This window comes from Nestor notabilis, unplaced genomic scaffold (genome assembly GCF_000696875.1).
Source record: "Nestor notabilis isolate BGI_N333 unplaced genomic scaffold, ASM69687v1 scaffold27102, whole genome shotgun sequence".
Taxonomy (NCBI): Eukaryota; Metazoa; Chordata; class Aves; order Psittaciformes; family Psittacidae; genus Nestor; species Nestor notabilis.
In genome coordinates this window covers 63,411-78,709 of record NW_009918372.1, presented here as the reverse complement: position 1 = coordinate 78,709, position 15,299 = coordinate 63,411, and the positions used below count along the sequence as shown (strand labels likewise).

The 15,299-nt window shown below is 50.4% G+C and overlaps 1 protein-coding gene across 1 annotated transcript in view; it reads left to right on the top strand.

Moving 5' to 3' along the window:
- LOC104401939 (CUB and sushi domain-containing protein 1-like) overlaps positions 1-15,299 on the top strand; it is a gene marked incomplete at its 5' end in the record, with an annotated part of 63,110 nt that overhangs the window by 22,974 nt on the left and 24,837 nt on the right. The window contains 8 exons of the mRNA XM_010009677.1: positions 964-1,152; positions 1,634-1,780; positions 2,705-2,893; positions 8,050-8,235; positions 8,537-8,731; positions 10,378-10,551; positions 11,226-11,399; positions 14,189-14,362. Coding sequence (XP_010007979.1) covers positions 964-1,152; positions 1,634-1,780; positions 2,705-2,893; positions 8,050-8,235; positions 8,537-8,731; positions 10,378-10,551; positions 11,226-11,399; positions 14,189-14,362 — 1,428 coding nt within the window. The remainder of the gene's footprint in view (positions 1-963; positions 1,153-1,633; positions 1,781-2,704; positions 2,894-8,049; positions 8,236-8,536; positions 8,732-10,377; positions 10,552-11,225; positions 11,400-14,188; positions 14,363-15,299) is intronic.

Sequence of the window (15,299 nt, the reverse complement as noted above, 5' to 3'; positions counted from 1 at the left end):
TGGATTCCTGCTTGTATCTTTGTTCGCTCCAGCCGTGATTATTTCATCGCCTTCATTCCCTCCTATTTGAACATTTTTACCATTTAATAGGATATTTTTCTATGGCTTTATTCTCTCTGAAATAGCATGAACCGAGGGATAGAAAGGGAGGTCATTCAATTATTTACTGATGGCTGTTAGCCTGGGGGTAAAGGGACTGCTTAAATTACATCTGGCCACCAATTTATGGAGGTCAAAAAATGACTGATGGGATTAAGGATTTGGAAAGAATATACTGTTCTTTCTGGGTAGTTCTGGCTGTTTTCTATTAATCCAAGTATAGTGTTTGCACTGGACTTAAGTGACAATTGTGGATAAATAAAGATCCCTTTCTTTTTATGCTTTTGCTTGCTTTGTGTGTTCGCCTCCTCTTCTGGGGTGTTTTTGCTGATCTTTTTATGTAGTGTCTTCAGCTGGATTAAATGTTTCTAGAAGCTCAGTGGGGAGCAGTGATTAGAGAAAGGAGTTGGAGTTCGTATGTCCTGGTTAACAAGTTCATGGGTGACCTGGGTTAAGCCTGTAGTTCCAAACCTTGTTCTAAGCCAGATAATAAAGTTTCCAGGGATTCCCGGGGAGAGTTTTGCAACTTAAGAATAGTCTTGTGGTTGCAGTGTTACTCCTTTTGTGAGAGATGCGGCGTTGAAATTCTGCATTTGCATTGTTCCTTTCAGCCCCCTTAAACAGGGCCTTGAAACGGGGCGATCGCTTGGATCTGTGGAAGCACAGCAAGCTTTTTGTGGAGAATGAGTACCTCAGGGTCTGGGGATCTTCTGGGCGGGTGAAGGTGTGCAGCGGGTGCACGCAGGTGGGACTTATGCTCTATCTTGACCTGGCTCAAGACAGACTTTCATGGCCACAGCATCTTGTGTTCCCTTCCTTCCTCTGCAAACCAGGAACATGAATTTTCTGCTGTATTCCCTGCAGTGCAGTGCCCAATGAACGAGGTTCTGACAGACTCCACCGGCGTGATCCTCAGCCAGAGCTTCCTGGGGAGTTACCCTCACTTTCAGACCTGCTCTTGGGTGGTGAAGGTAGAGCCTGGGTATAACATCTCCCTCACCATAGAGTACTTCCTGAGCGAGAAGCAGTACGATGAGTTTGAAATCTTTGATGGTAAGAGATTCACCAGTTTGCCGTGACTGAGGGGGAAGGAAGGAAATGGCAGAGCTTTCTTAGCTGCTAATCTCTGTTCCCAAAGCACTCTGTGAAGAGCTTTCCAGCACTGCACCTGTAATCTTATGCTGGACTTAAAGAAAGCTCCTCTTAAGACTCATTGATTCTCTGGAAAAGGAAAGATCAATGATTTGATTTTTGGATGGATCTGAAGCATTTTTCAAAGGGGCAGGAGTTAGCAAGCTCCTGGGAGAAATCGTAGCAGAGGTTGCTGGGAAGGGACGAGTTGAGAAGGTGGGAATTCTCATCCCTGAAGCCGTGCAGACCAGGTTTGCGAGGCCCGTGAGCCTTCCTGAACAGAGAGGGGATCTGTCAGTATTCACATGGAAGCAGCTTTGTAACCAGATGCAGAATGCAAGTGCTGTGCTGATGCTCCTCTGGGTGTCTGTTGGGACACAAGTCATTCCCTCCTTCCTTGCAGGTCCCTCTGGCCAGAGCCCGCTGCTCCTGTCACTGAGTGGGAACTACTCAGCCCCTCTGACCGTCACCAGCAGCGGGAACAGAGTCTATCTCCGCTGGTCCTCTGATCATGCCTACAACAGAAAAGGCTTCAAAATCCGCTACTCTGGTAAGCACATGGAAGAGACTGGGTGTCTCTGCCAGGAATGTGGCCATCTCTTCAGCCAAGGATTGCCAGGAAATGGCTGCAGAGGGGTATAGGCCATCTGTATGGGTAGAAGCTGCCAGTCCTGGGAAGGCTCCCAAATCTGGGCTTGTTCTGAGCTGGTGAGGCTGGGGAAGGCAGGTTTTCTTCCAGGAGAAACCTTGAGGCTTTGGCTGGTTTCTCCACCACTCTAAAGACTCAGAACCAGAACATCTAACCATAGGCAGCGCGGCTCTAGATGGATGAAACCCATCCTGTGTAATTCACCATGAAGATTGCCGTGTTGCTGAATTACTGTGTCCTTGCAATGAGCCCATTTTGAGATGTTTGAAGATGAACATCACAAAACCTAAGAATTTGCGTTAGGAGCTGCTTGGTGCATGAGGCTGATGGTGTTACAGCATTTGCAGTTTAAAGCACATTGTGCTCCTGCTCAGGCATTCTGCCACTGCTCTCACAGGAGCAGGGCTGCAGAGTCCTGGTTGCTCATTCAGCACAAACTTGCTGCTGGATACTGAGTGTTTGCTGAGAATCCCTTAAAATGAATTACTGTAGCTTGGAACTTAGCAAATCTTAATTAATGGAAGTTATAAAACTGGGCTGACAACTTGCCAGGATGTCATAAATAAATAATGACTTTACTCAGTAAATGAATTAAGTAATATTTAATTATCAGAAATTAGTCTTTATTTCTAGAGCTGAGTGGAACTTGGAGAGCAGCCCTGCACTCCGTCCCCCTTTGGCTTTGTGTTTATCCATCACACATTGTGTTTCCACTACAGCCTCAGGGTATGGGAAGCACCCTGTGATTCCTGAGAACAGGAAGGGAGTGTGACTTGCTGCTGCCCGTGCAGTGACGGGTTTCTTTTCCTCTGCCCTCCCCTGCAGCCCCCTACTGCAGCCTCCCGCGGGCACCGGCGCACGGGCTGCTTCTCAGCCAGACGGGGCTGCAGCCCGGCAGCACGCTCCGCTTCGGCTGCGACGCAGGCTACCGGCTTGTTGGCCACAGCACCACCACCTGCTCCCAGCACCCTCAGGGCTACTTCCACTGGAACAAAGCGATCCCCCTGTGCCAAGGTGAGAGCAGGGAAGCGTCGTTTTGAGGGGCTGGGAGTCTCGGGAGGACTGAGGGAAGCGCAGTGAACCTGTTGTAATCCCACCAATTCCCTGTCGAGAACAGGCTTGGAGCTGCAGGTAGGCATGAGGGGTGCTCCTCATATCCACGTCCTTGGGAATAGGCAAGCAAGGAGAGAAGGGAGTGACTATTTTGGGAGCCTTCAGGATGAGGGAGAAAAAAAAGCATCTGTGTAAAGGCTACCGCAGTAGAAGTGTTTGAACACTCAGTAAAGACACAGCCAAGTCTCAGTTAAGGATGGGAGAAGCTATTGCTTGGAAGAGCCTGGAAAGGCTGGCAGGAGCACGGGTCCTGCTGGGTTTTAGTGATTGGAATTTCATTTGGTATTTCTGGAAGTGCCCTCTTAGGTCTGCGTGTGTCAATAGAGGATGAGAAGTTTCTTGGGATTCAGATGGTGCGTAGTTTCCATTGGCTTCATCTAAGATGAAGGCACATATCTGTTCTTTCCACATTTCCTCCTAATTAACTGTAATCTTTATGGCATATCAGACTTAGCACAGGGCTCCTTCCAGGTGTGGGAGTGGGGGGAGGACAGGGCACTGTGCCCCAGGGGGCTTTGCTTCCATGCTGTTCTTCTCCTCCTCTGTGTTCGCTTTCTGATTGCACCTTCTTCTCGATCTGCCAGTCATCCCTGTTCCTTTGTGTCGGTAAAATGCCCATCTTTATTCTGCTGAAGCCATTCAGTGTCTTTGAACATTCATCCATGTTCCAAGGGGACCGAGTGCTGGGGATTAATATTGCATTGACTTCCCTGGAAACTAGCCAGGGAACAGAGCGCAGGCAAAATCTCATCGCAGTGTCTGCGTTGTTGTCCAGTCCAAGCTGTAAGGAAAAGCAGGATTATTTAGTGTGGGAGGCACCAAAAAGCCTTGAAAAACTCCTTTCTGTGCTCCCGAATCACTTTGTCTCTTTGGAAGTTGCAGAAGGGTGGAAGCAGTCCTGCCTCTAACAGGTAGGTATGTGCTGCGGCTGCTTGTATCCATTTGGAGCCCTCTCAAGGCTGTATTTATTTAAAGGTGAGTGGAAAGCAGTAAACCAAGGACTTGCCACCCAGCCCCATTGGCAAGGCAAAACTGGGAAGCTGGGCATGAGCTCCAATAGTGATTTAGCCCCTGTGATAACATGGATTGGACCAAACACTGAGTGCTGGAATGAGCAGATGAAGCACACAGCAAGACCTGTGGGAGCAGGGGGCTGTCATGGCAACTGGGCCTCCTGAATCCTTAGCCCAGTGCAGGGAATTTCCCTGATGTAATGCTTCTTTTTAAGGAAAATCCTATAATCAGGAATGGGTATGAATGCTGCTAGGTCTTTACTGTCCTGGTGTGCTGGAATGCCACCTGGGCCCTGCGTTCAGCTCCAAAATCGATATTCACTTCTAAGAGGTATAATGATATGTGGGGAATTGGGTTTAAACACAGAGGTGGGAGAAGGTAAGAGAGAGGATGTGCGGGGAGATTGGAAGAGGATGTGCTTGGATGAAGTATCACCCGACAATGATTGAAAGCAGAAATGAGTCCCTGAGCACTAATTTCTGGGGCACTGGGGAGGGAGCTGGAGCCAGCCCATCTGTGGCATGTCCCTACCTGGCCTGGAAATGCAGGGCACCCCAGGCCTTTGCTGTGGGATGGGAAGAGGCTTTCCCATGGGAGCTGCATGAGAAGCACTAAACCCACCCAGTGCCATTCTGGTCCAGCTGAACCTGTGACATGTCAAGAGCTTGACGGGCACAATCCATGGTTCCACTCCATAGCAGTTGCCAACACAGGAGGAATTTGGGGGCCGATTCACATCATTTCAGTTTCCCCTTTGGAGCAGTGTGTGGGTCCCCACTGACCACACAGAGCAGCTTGGTCAGGATCTTGGCGCTGGATGTCCCTCTGGAAGAGAGGATCTGTCTCCAGCCAGGAGAGCTTGCTGGGTCACATTAGTGCCTGAGGTTGGACTAGTCCCTTTGGGAGAGTCACCTCCTCTCTCTGTTTGCCTGTATTTGCACCAGGAATCTTAATACTGGCTCGTGGTTATCAAGTGCCTGGAGGTGGGTGAGCGGCAGCGAGTGGGGCTGTCGGGGAATTCGCGGCAGAGCAGCTCCCCCGCCCGGCCTCCAGCAGCCCGTAGCCAGGGCTGGCTCTGCGCGTCCTCCCGCCTTGGCTCCATGGAGCCCAGCATCCTTCCTGTTCGCCCACGTCGCTCGCAAAGCCAACTGGCAACCTGTGGTTTGGGGCTGTACTCAATTTCTCATCCTTTCTGGTGGCCGGGGCCGCAAGGCAGAGGTTTGGGACCTCGCTCTGTAACGACATAAATTGCTCACACAGTCAGGAGGGGAACTGGGGTGCCTGCAAACACATGGTCTAGTTAAATGGCATTTCCCATCGCTCCTTTCTGCCAGTACATAATCCTCTTCCCCTTCCCCATCCTCTCTGAATAATCTTTACTACGTGCTCCATCCTAGCTGACATTTATGGGAGCAGCAGAGAATATTCTGCAGGGAACAATCTTGCATTGGCACAATGAGGGAGAACACAAGATGATCTAATATGCCTTTTCTGTCTCTGCTGCCTATTTTTAAGCTGCTTTGTTTCTGGAATCCCAGCTGCAGATTTGCTTGCATAGCCTCTGTCCCTTTTCCTAACACATCATCTTCCTGCAGGCAGAGTTTTGTACCATTAAGAGCTCCTTCTTCTTCTTCCCTGGACCACGCTCTCCATGGGTCTCTCCAAGCCAAATGCTGGTTTGCTTTCCCCTGGAACAACTCTCTTTCCTGGTCTCTGATCCTGGTGGATGGCAGTACCTGCGATTTGAGCCTCAGAAATGCCCTTTGGAGCAGATGTGAGGTTTACTGCCACCCCAAAAAACAAGCTGCTCTGCTTCGTGCGGGGCTCTGTAAATACAAACCTACTAATGCTATATTCTGCTCCAGGATGCCAGATCTGCAGGGAAGGAAGGATCCTGCCATGGGTGCAGGGTGGCAGAGGTCCCAGCACCATAGCACTCCCTTGTCCGATCTTCATGTTGTAGTCTTCATCTGCAGGTGAAGAGGGGTACATTTTACTTATTTCTAGTGGCTTAATAACACTTCTAGTTAACTGTGCCTGCCCAGAAGTGCTTATTGTTGCTAACTCTTGTATCAGGACAAAGCTTACGCAATGGAAAGAACCAGAATGATCAAACGGACCACTGGAGAGGCAGGAGGAGGGAGCTGGCTGCAAGGCAGAACTAGGCAGCAGTAAATCATCCTTCCCTGTGGAGAGAAGCGAAGGCAAGTGGCAGCTCAGCCTCAGTGGCCTGGAGCACCACTGGCCCTGGTCTCTCACTCCTGTGTCCCCCGCTGCCAGTCTCTGTGCCTCAGTGCCTGGGGCGAAGCATCAGGCTGCAGCAGGGCACTGGACAGAGGAAGGGGAAGGCTTTGTGGGGCAGTGGCATGGGAGGGGAGCAGCTTTCCCACCAGCCTTTTTGGTTGGATGCAACATCAGAAAGTCATCAGAGCACTGCTGGGTGGAAGTGACAGGGGAGGGCTCCCCAGGCCCCCTCTTCTTCTGCCTCTGAATGAAATTGGTATTCAGCGTGGCTGCTTGTCTAGACACCCAGCCTTGTAGAGAGATTTGCCAAGCTCCTTAGCTCAATGAAGTGACATACATGTGATTATCATTTCAACCAGGGATGTGCCTGGTTGTGCTAATACAAGCCTGCTGAATTACTCACACCTATTAGCAACCCCAGCATCTGTGAGGTGCTGTGTAATTGTGCTCCACGTTGAGGCTCTGGCCGACTCGTGGAGCAGGAGTGGCATGAAAGCATCTTGGACCTTCAGTGCTAGAAAGCTCTGGAGGTTGTGCTCATGCTGCTCACAGTGAGTTTGGTCTCTCCTTTTCGGCACTCGGTGGGATCCATGTCACCAGAAGGTGACTTTTCTAAGGTTGCTGATTTTCTAGCCCTCATTTGTGTGGAGAAGGAATAACAGGAAGGTGAGCGTGCGTTGAAGTGTCAGCATGTGGCTTAGGAGACATAGGCTCAATCTCCAGTTCATGCAGAAGTGGAGTGGGAACAGCGGGAGCTTCTCCAGGAAGGAATGGAATTCCTTCAGAGCAGTTTTAAAATGCAGACAGCCATTTGGGTTAGGTGCTGGCCTCCAAATCGGTGCTTTGCTCATCTCGGTGCTCCACAGAGGCTGTTGGCAGCCCCCAGGCTGGCAGCATCACAGCGGCAGCTTCATAGGTCCACGCTGCTCCTTCCCCTTTGCCACTCCCTGTCTCTCCAGCCCAAGACACAAGAGGGATGGGAGCCCGCATGGTGCTGTTGGAGGCAGGCATGGGCTTGGTTTCCCAGCTCTTCTGAATGCTGGTAGAGAAACCCAGATTTGAGTGACAGGCTCCCAGAGCTGGTGTTCCCAGAGGTGGAGAAGAGGGTAAAAGGACATGTCACATCTTGCGAAACTCTTGCAGCAGAGATGAACGTGCTCCTCATCTGTCTGTATCTGGCTGTTGCTGATCTTTCTGTGCCCTGCCTGTTCCCACTCTGCCCACTTTGACCCTCTCCGGGCCGCAGACCTGAGCCTTTCAGCAGCAGTGGTGCAGAGCAGCTTCTCCGACGTGCTGCCGTCTTGAGTGTCTTGAGCAGCCGCTGGCGTCCTGCCTGCTTATCGATCGCTTCCCCTCAATTCCCCCCTTACCTGCTCAGCCCAAGGCTAAATTTAGCTTTCCTTCTGCCACAATGTAATTACACAATTTGCTGCCTTATGTAATCCGAAAGTGCTGCTGGCAAGGGGTTTCAGGTGGTGTTGCTGTGGGGTGTAAATACAAAATGTTACTGCTGTCTAATCCTTTATCTCTGTGTGAAAACTTCGGAACGCTGTGTTGGTGCATTTTGTGCTACAGATGTTATAGAAAGGACGAGCCAGGGTCTCTTCCAGTAAAACCTGATACTCACTGTTGGGAGTTGGAAATCTAGTCCTCTGTGGAAATGAGCATTCACTGCAGCTTCTGGGGTTCACCAGGGGCTGGAGCTTCACAGTTTGGGATCTGGGCTTCACAGATCCATGGTAAAACTGGAAGCTGACTGATTTCTCAGCAGTGGTTTTTTCCCCTCTCCTCCTTCCCAGCTCTCTCCTGTGGAGTTCCCAGAGCCCCGATGAATGGCGTTGTTTTTGGCAAGGAGTACACCGTGGGTACCAAGGCTGTGTACCAGTGCAACCAGGGCTTCCAGCTGCAGCCCGGGCAGGAGTCCAGCGCCGAGTGCCTGCAGGAGGGGCAGTGGAGTAACAGCAACCAGCCCCCTCAGTGTGTAGGTGAGTGTTGGCAGCGCTGCAGTCCCGCAGGGAGCTTTGGAGATCCCTTGGTTAACACCTTCCAGCTCCCCATGACAGCTTTGCCTTGTGGTTGTACCAGCTTTCTAATCCTGCATAACTTATGTCTGATGTCCCCTGTCATGGTGTCTTGGTTTCCCACCTGTAATGGACATGCTAATGGTGGCCCCCTAGTTAAAAAGCCAGCACCCTTGTTGACCTGCCCCAAAGTCCCTGGAGTCAAACACCTTTTAACCTCTTTCTGTCTCGTTTCTTTTCCCTGGCTCACCACATCTGGTTTTAGCTGTCACCTGTCCCGATATCAACAGCATTGCAGTTGAGCACGGTCGGTGGCGGCTCACCTACGAGATCCAGTACCACTACAACGCCCAGCTAATGCTCATCTGTGACCCTGGGTACTACTACACGGGCCAGCGGGTCATCAGGTGCCAAGCCAACGGCAAGTGGAGCATAGGAGAACCGATGCCAACCTGCAAAAGTAAGAGCCGTGACGCTCAGGAGCTGCACTGGAGCAGGCCACCTCCACATGGTGCCTTGCAGGGGATGGGGTTTCTGCTCACCATCCAGCGGGTGTGCGAGCTCTGCTGTTGGCCTGCAAACACACCCCAGCCCTGGCCCCTCTCGGCAGCACCTGAGGGCATAGCTGCAGAGCTGCACTGGTAGAAGAGAGTTTGCATGCAGGGAGTTCTTGAACCAAGAATCTAAACCAGAGTTGAGCTTGTTCAGCCTGGAGAAGGGAAAGCTCCAGGGAGGCCTTAGAGCAGCTTCCAGTGCCTGAAGGGGCTGACAAGAAATCTACAGAGGAGCTTTTTAAAAGGGCAGGTAGTGACAGGCCAAGGGGAATGGCTTTAACCTGCCAGAGGGGAGATTGAGATGAGCTCTTGGGCAGAAGCTCTTCCCTGTGAGGGTGCTGAGGCGCTGGCACAGGGTGCCCAGAGAAGCTGTGGCTGCCCCATCCCTGGCAGTGTTCAAGGGCAGGTTGGACACAGGGGCTTGGAGCAACCTGCTCTAGTGGAAGGTGTCCCTGCCCGGGGCAGGGGATTGGGACTGGGTGAGCTTTAAGGTCCCTTCCACACAAACGAGGCTGGGACTCTGTGATGAACAGTTCTGCAAGAGCTCCAGCACACCAGTTCCTATGTTGCTGTTGGGTCCCAGCAGTTTAACTGTCACTGCTGCCAGATGCTCTGAAGTTTGTTTTTGAGAAAGAAAATGAAAAGCTCTGATTTAAAACCTAACCTCTTGCAGTTTTATGCAAACACCAAGTTTACAGGGTAACAGTGTCACCTGTAAATCAAACGCACTCTTGGCAAACAAGCAGCGCGCTCAGTTCTTCTGCCATGACCGCTGTGCTTTGGATCTCTTGTCAAAGGTGGAGGTTTTTTCCTCTCTAATGCAGGCAGAGACAGAAAGGTTCTCTTTCAGAATGGCAGCTTTCCCTTCCCTCCTGCCTCCCTTTGTTTCTAGAGATGCAAGTGCCGACTTCAGTGACAGATGTAGTTTTACCCCTGCTAAGCTCTTCAGCCAGCTCCGGGAGCATGAGCCTGACCTCGTTGTATTTCTTCAGCATTATTGCCACCTAAATTCAAGTGACAGGATTTTGGCAATGCGCTGAGGTCAGAAGCACCCAGCGTGAGCCTCTTGATTTCTTGCTGAGTGCAAAAGCTCTGGAGGGTTTGCAGATCCTGAAGGCAGATAAAGGAGCTGAAGTTCGTGGCTGGGAGCTGCATGTGCAGGTGTGCCTGGCCGGGCTCCAGCTGCACCCCACAAACCAGGGGTGTCCTGTGTGGGTCCGGTCTCTGTCCTGCAAGTCATGGTGTGGCACAAAGCTGGCTGCCCACTGCTGCTATGCCCATTTTTGATTGGAGATCTGATGCCATTTTGTAGCTTTTCTGGAAGTCGGGCTCCTGGCTGTATCCAGCAGTGGGTTAGTAACAGAAATATTCCTGTGTTAAAAACTTCCTGTGGGAAAACCTTCTGGGTTTATTATCCATGTAACTATTCCATCAGCTTTCCTACTCCTTTCTGACTTCGATAATGATTGTGGCGGTGTCACTGAGTGCATTGCTCTATACAAACCACAGCTCCCTGCCTGTCCTCACTTCCTGTGCTTTGGATCTCTTCTAGTTATCTCCTGTGGAGACCTGCCCACCCCACCGAACGGGAACAAGATTGGCACACTGACCAGCTACGGGGCCACAGCCATCTTCTCCTGCAACACTGGCTACACCCTGGTGGGCTCCCGTGTGCGGGAGTGCATGGCCAACGGGCTCTGGAGTGGAGCAGAAGTGAGATGTCTGGGTACGTGCGGAGTATCTGGGGTGGTTGGTTGGAAAGGGTCTTGGCTGTGTTTCGAGAGGGAATAGGAATTTTAAACACCGATTCAAGAAGGAAGCCAAGTGAGGACTTGGTGCTTCTGAAGCTGGAGAATCATAGGATCAAGCAGGTTGGAAAGACATTCAAGATCATCAAGTCCAACTGTTCCCCAGCACTGCCAAGGCCACCACTAAACCATGTCAACATGGTTTTGAACAGTTCAAGGGAAATGACTCCAGCACTGCCCTGGACAGCCTGTTCATCCTCTTGGTGAAGAAATTGTTCTTAATCTCCAGTCTAAACCTCCCGTGGCGCAGCTTGAGGCCGTTACCTCTTGTCCTATTGCTTGTTACTTGGGACCAATCCCCATCTCACTACAGGCTCCTGACAGGTAGTTGTAGAGAGTGATAAGGTCCCCCCGTGAGCTGTCTCTTCTCCAGACTAAACAACCCCAAAGTAGATGTAAAAAGGAAGCAGACTGAGTCCTTAAATGCTCAGTAGATGTGAGGTGTTTTGAGATTGGAGAGCTTTAAGAATGCTTTGTGGTTTCTACTGCTGCTCTGGTTTCGTTTACGAGTGCAGAGTCTGGAATTCAGACTTAGGGCGGTGCGATGCCTTCAGGAGCGAGCTCTGGGTGACTCTCCTCTCTGTCTCTGCAGCGGGGCACTGTGGTGTCCCCAGTCCCATTGTCAACGGGCAGATCAATGGGGAGAACTACAACTACCGCGGCAGCGTGGTCTATCAGTGCAGCCCCGGCTTCCGCCTCATCGGCATGTCGGTGCGGATCTGCCAGCAGGACCACCGCTGGTCCGGGAAGACGCCTGTCTGTGTGCGTAAGTATGTTGTCACGTTTCTTTAGCCCTGGGGGGCGGCCAGAGGACAAGAGCACACGCACAGATGTTGGTGGGGGTTTGCACAGCCAGGCTGTGCAGTTGCTTCGCACACACGCAGTGAGCGTGCTGCACAAGAGCCCCTGGTGTTCCCGCAGGAGAGGGCTGAGGAGTGGCAGGAGTGGCAATGCTGCAATTTTGGCTGCTTTACTTTTTTCCTCTGCTTTTTAAATTCCACTTTTCTTCCATGTTTTCCACCATGAAATGGTTTAGGTTGGAAGGGACCTTAAAGCTCATCCTGTTCGGACACCTCCACTAGAGCAGGTTGCTCCAAGTCCCCGTGTCCAAGCTGGCCTTGAACACTGCCAGGGATGGGGCAGCCACAGCTTCTCTGGGCAGCTGAGCCCAGTGGAAGGTCTGGTTTCTGAGGAGACCACCCTTTACTAGGGTGAGGGGGGTTAAAGGCACACATAGCCCCACCAAGCACTCCTCAGCGTCACTGTCTTTGAGAGCCATGCTCTGTGCTGGAGGAAAGTCTGTCTCTCTCCTCCTCTGATCACAAGTCACCTTGTACAACCTGCTTATTTTCCTTCCACTAAATAAGTTAATGAAGTCAGTCTCTGGAGCACTAAGGTGTTAATAAGTTTAAGCATCTTCCTATCACTGGACAGTACAATCCATGTATTTCATATCATGATTCTCCAGCTGTTTGCTTCCAATCTCTCCTGTCTGGTTTAGAGCTTTATGTGCTGAGGCACAATAATAACAGCAGGATATGAAGTACAGAATGACCGATCAATGAATACACAGATTCCAGCCTAAAAATAACACACAGACTTAGCTCGTCAAGGTTAGCAGGGACTCCACAACTTGGAGGATGTGTGTGAGTCTGGATGAGCTTTTTAGGAAAAGAATTATTGGAAAGGCTGTCTCTGGGTCCCTTGGGAGGTCTGAATTTACTCTCGTGTCTGAGGATGCTCTCTTGAAAAGCAATTAATTCACTTTTTCCTGCCTATATACATGCTAACCTTGGATCAGGAAATCATATTGGTAGAGGCCCTCCTGCTGCCAGGCAGATTGATGGAAATGCAGGATCTTCTAAACATCCATTTTCATGGCTCATCTTGTTTCTTTTGGGAGAGACCAAACCCATTAGAACAAAGGCAATGAATGTTGCTCATCTGTATCTGTCTTCTGACAACTGAACCAGAACAGGTCCCTTTGCTTGGCTCTGCTTTGTACTGGCTTCTGACTCAGGTATCTGAAGCCCACCAAGCTTTTGTGCAGAGATCTGTAAAGGTGTCTCATGTGCAGAAGTTGGCCTTGACGTTATTGCGCGCTACGTTAGGCCTTACGGATAACATAAATTTCATGTTGTTAAAGCAGAGCACTGTTGGGCTCTGAAATTAGATGCCTGGAGGCTTTATTGCTTCTGAAGCAGCTCAGGGCACTGTGTGTTAGCACATTATCATTTCCTATTGTCCTGCTATTTTCTCTTTAAGCCTGCTACAGTTGCTTCCTCTGTGTGAATGGGACTTTCTGATCCACACCAACTGTGGGGAGCCTTTTTTTCTGGGACAGAATCCATCACCCATTTCAAAACATGTATAATTGTGTTCAGAAGCACCTCAAAGCATCTCACATCTGCTTCCTGCAGCACTGAAAGGCGAAAGTGCTTTATATGTTTCAGACCTGTACCTGTCACTAGCTTGCATGAGGAATAAATTCCCGTCCCTGTGGTACAGTCCAGCCCTGCCAGTCAAATATGTTATGGATCTTTTGTGGGAATTGCATCCTTCCCTGTAGCTCCTGGCTTTGGCAGCTGTGCAGCTGAACTGCTGGACTCCCACTGCTGGACCATTACCCCATTTCAGCATGGCAATAATCAATATTGCTTTGTCCTCAGCTGTCAGAAGATGTCGTGTTCCTTAAGCAGCCAAGAATCTCTGTGTGGCGTATCCTGACTTTTCTTTTGTGCAGTGGAGCTCACTGCAAAGGTCTCTGGGCTTCGCTCGTGGCAGGGACTGCATCCTCCCTGCATCACCCATCCTTCCCAGGTGCCAGCAGAGCAGCCCAGGCCAGATCACTTTGAATTTCCCTATTGCCCATGCTTCCTGCTGCTCCAGCCTTTGCCTCTGCGCCTTCCCTGAGTGAATTCCGAGCAGCTCAGACCAATTCCCTTTCGCCCTTTACCTTGTCACTGGCCCACACTCACATCAACCACAGGAACAAGAACTACACAAAACCCTTATTTCAGGGATTTAGAAATAAAGGGTTTTCCCCAAAGTTTTTCAAACTTAAAGCAGGAAGATTGAAGCTTTTTAGGCCATCTGCTAGAAACCTGATTTTTCTCATGTTTTTCTTCTCTCTCAGCTATTCCTCCAGGTGTTACTTTTACTGTCGTGAGCATACATCTGACTTATGCTAGGGAGAGGGTGGAAGACATCAGGTTTCATCACTCTGTGTGTGATGCCCAGGGTAGTGTAAGGCACTAGATTAATAGCAGTAGCTGGGATTTTCGAAGAGGAGCTCTAGGGATTTACAGTCTAAGTCAGTAGGATGCTGGCACTCAGCTGCTTAGAGTGGTTCAGGGAATTTCTTATGCCAGTAAAGTGAACAAAGGTACCGTGCTCTCAACTTGATTCACTGTTCCAACAGAGCTGGCCACAAATCTTTGGCTGGTGTGAGTTTCAGGGTTGATGCGGGGGGAGGTTGTGGTCTCCTTTCATGGGAATTTTTTTCCAATAGATAATCCAGACAAAAAACATACTATCTCTGATTTCTAATTGTAGCCATCACTTGTGGCCACCCTGGCAACCCTGCCAATGGCTTGACCCAAGGGAACCAGTTCAACCTGAATGATGTGGCCAAATTTGTTTGCAACATTGGGTACCGCCTGGAAGGAGCATCTCAGTCCCAGTGCTTGGCCAATGGACAGTGGAGCAGCAGCCTGCCTGCCTGTCGTGGTGAGCTACCGGGGCACAGTGCTCTGTGTTGGTTACTCTGGGTTTCTAAAGTCTTGCTTCACACTGTGGTAAATTCACGTAAAGCAAATGTCCTGGTTCCTCAGGAATGTACAAATGATGTTCGAGCTCCGTGGCCTGTGTAAATCTTACTCAACAAGCATGATTATCCCATGGGCTTCGCTCAGAGCTGTTACTGGACCCTGCCCAGCCCTACATAGAATCCCAGACTGGTTTGGCTTGGAAGGGACCTTAAAGCTCATCCAGTTCCAACCCCCTGCCCCGGGCAGGGACACCTTCCACTAGAGCAGGTTGCTCCAAGCCCCTGTGTCCAAGCGGGCCTTGAACACTGCCAGGGATGGGGCAGCCACAGCTTCTCTGGGCGATGTGTATCGCTGCCTCACTACCCTCATGGTAAAGAATTTCATCCTCCAAGGCGCTGAAGTGAGTGTTGTCAGCGGGGAGGACACAAGACTATCAGGCCAGACCCTTAGCAGAGGTCACAGTAGTAACCCTTCACCAGTTCACTCAAAGCAAACACCATGCTCTTTGTGCAGAGCCCTTTCTTCTGGGCTGCTCTTCTCCTTCCATTGGTGTTAGCACTCCTGTTCACTTGCCAGATTCCCTCCCTGCACTCCCTCCCTCTGTACTGCAATCCAGTATCTCTCGATACTGTGCTGTGTCCGTCAAGAAATCAGTTATTCCTAACTTGCAAGTGTGAGTCCCAGTTTGGGGCCAGAGAGCAGGGCTCTGCTGCTGAGCCTGCAGGTTGCCTTTGCTCTCTTTTTTCCTTTTAATAAGGAATTTTCTATTTCTACCCTGAAGTAAAGAATCTTTAAAAAAAAAAAAAAGACTGAGTAAAACCTCTTCACTTGTGGAATGTGCTTTGCAGTTTTGCCCCCTTTTCCTGCTCATTTTTGGAGAATTCTTTGTTACACCC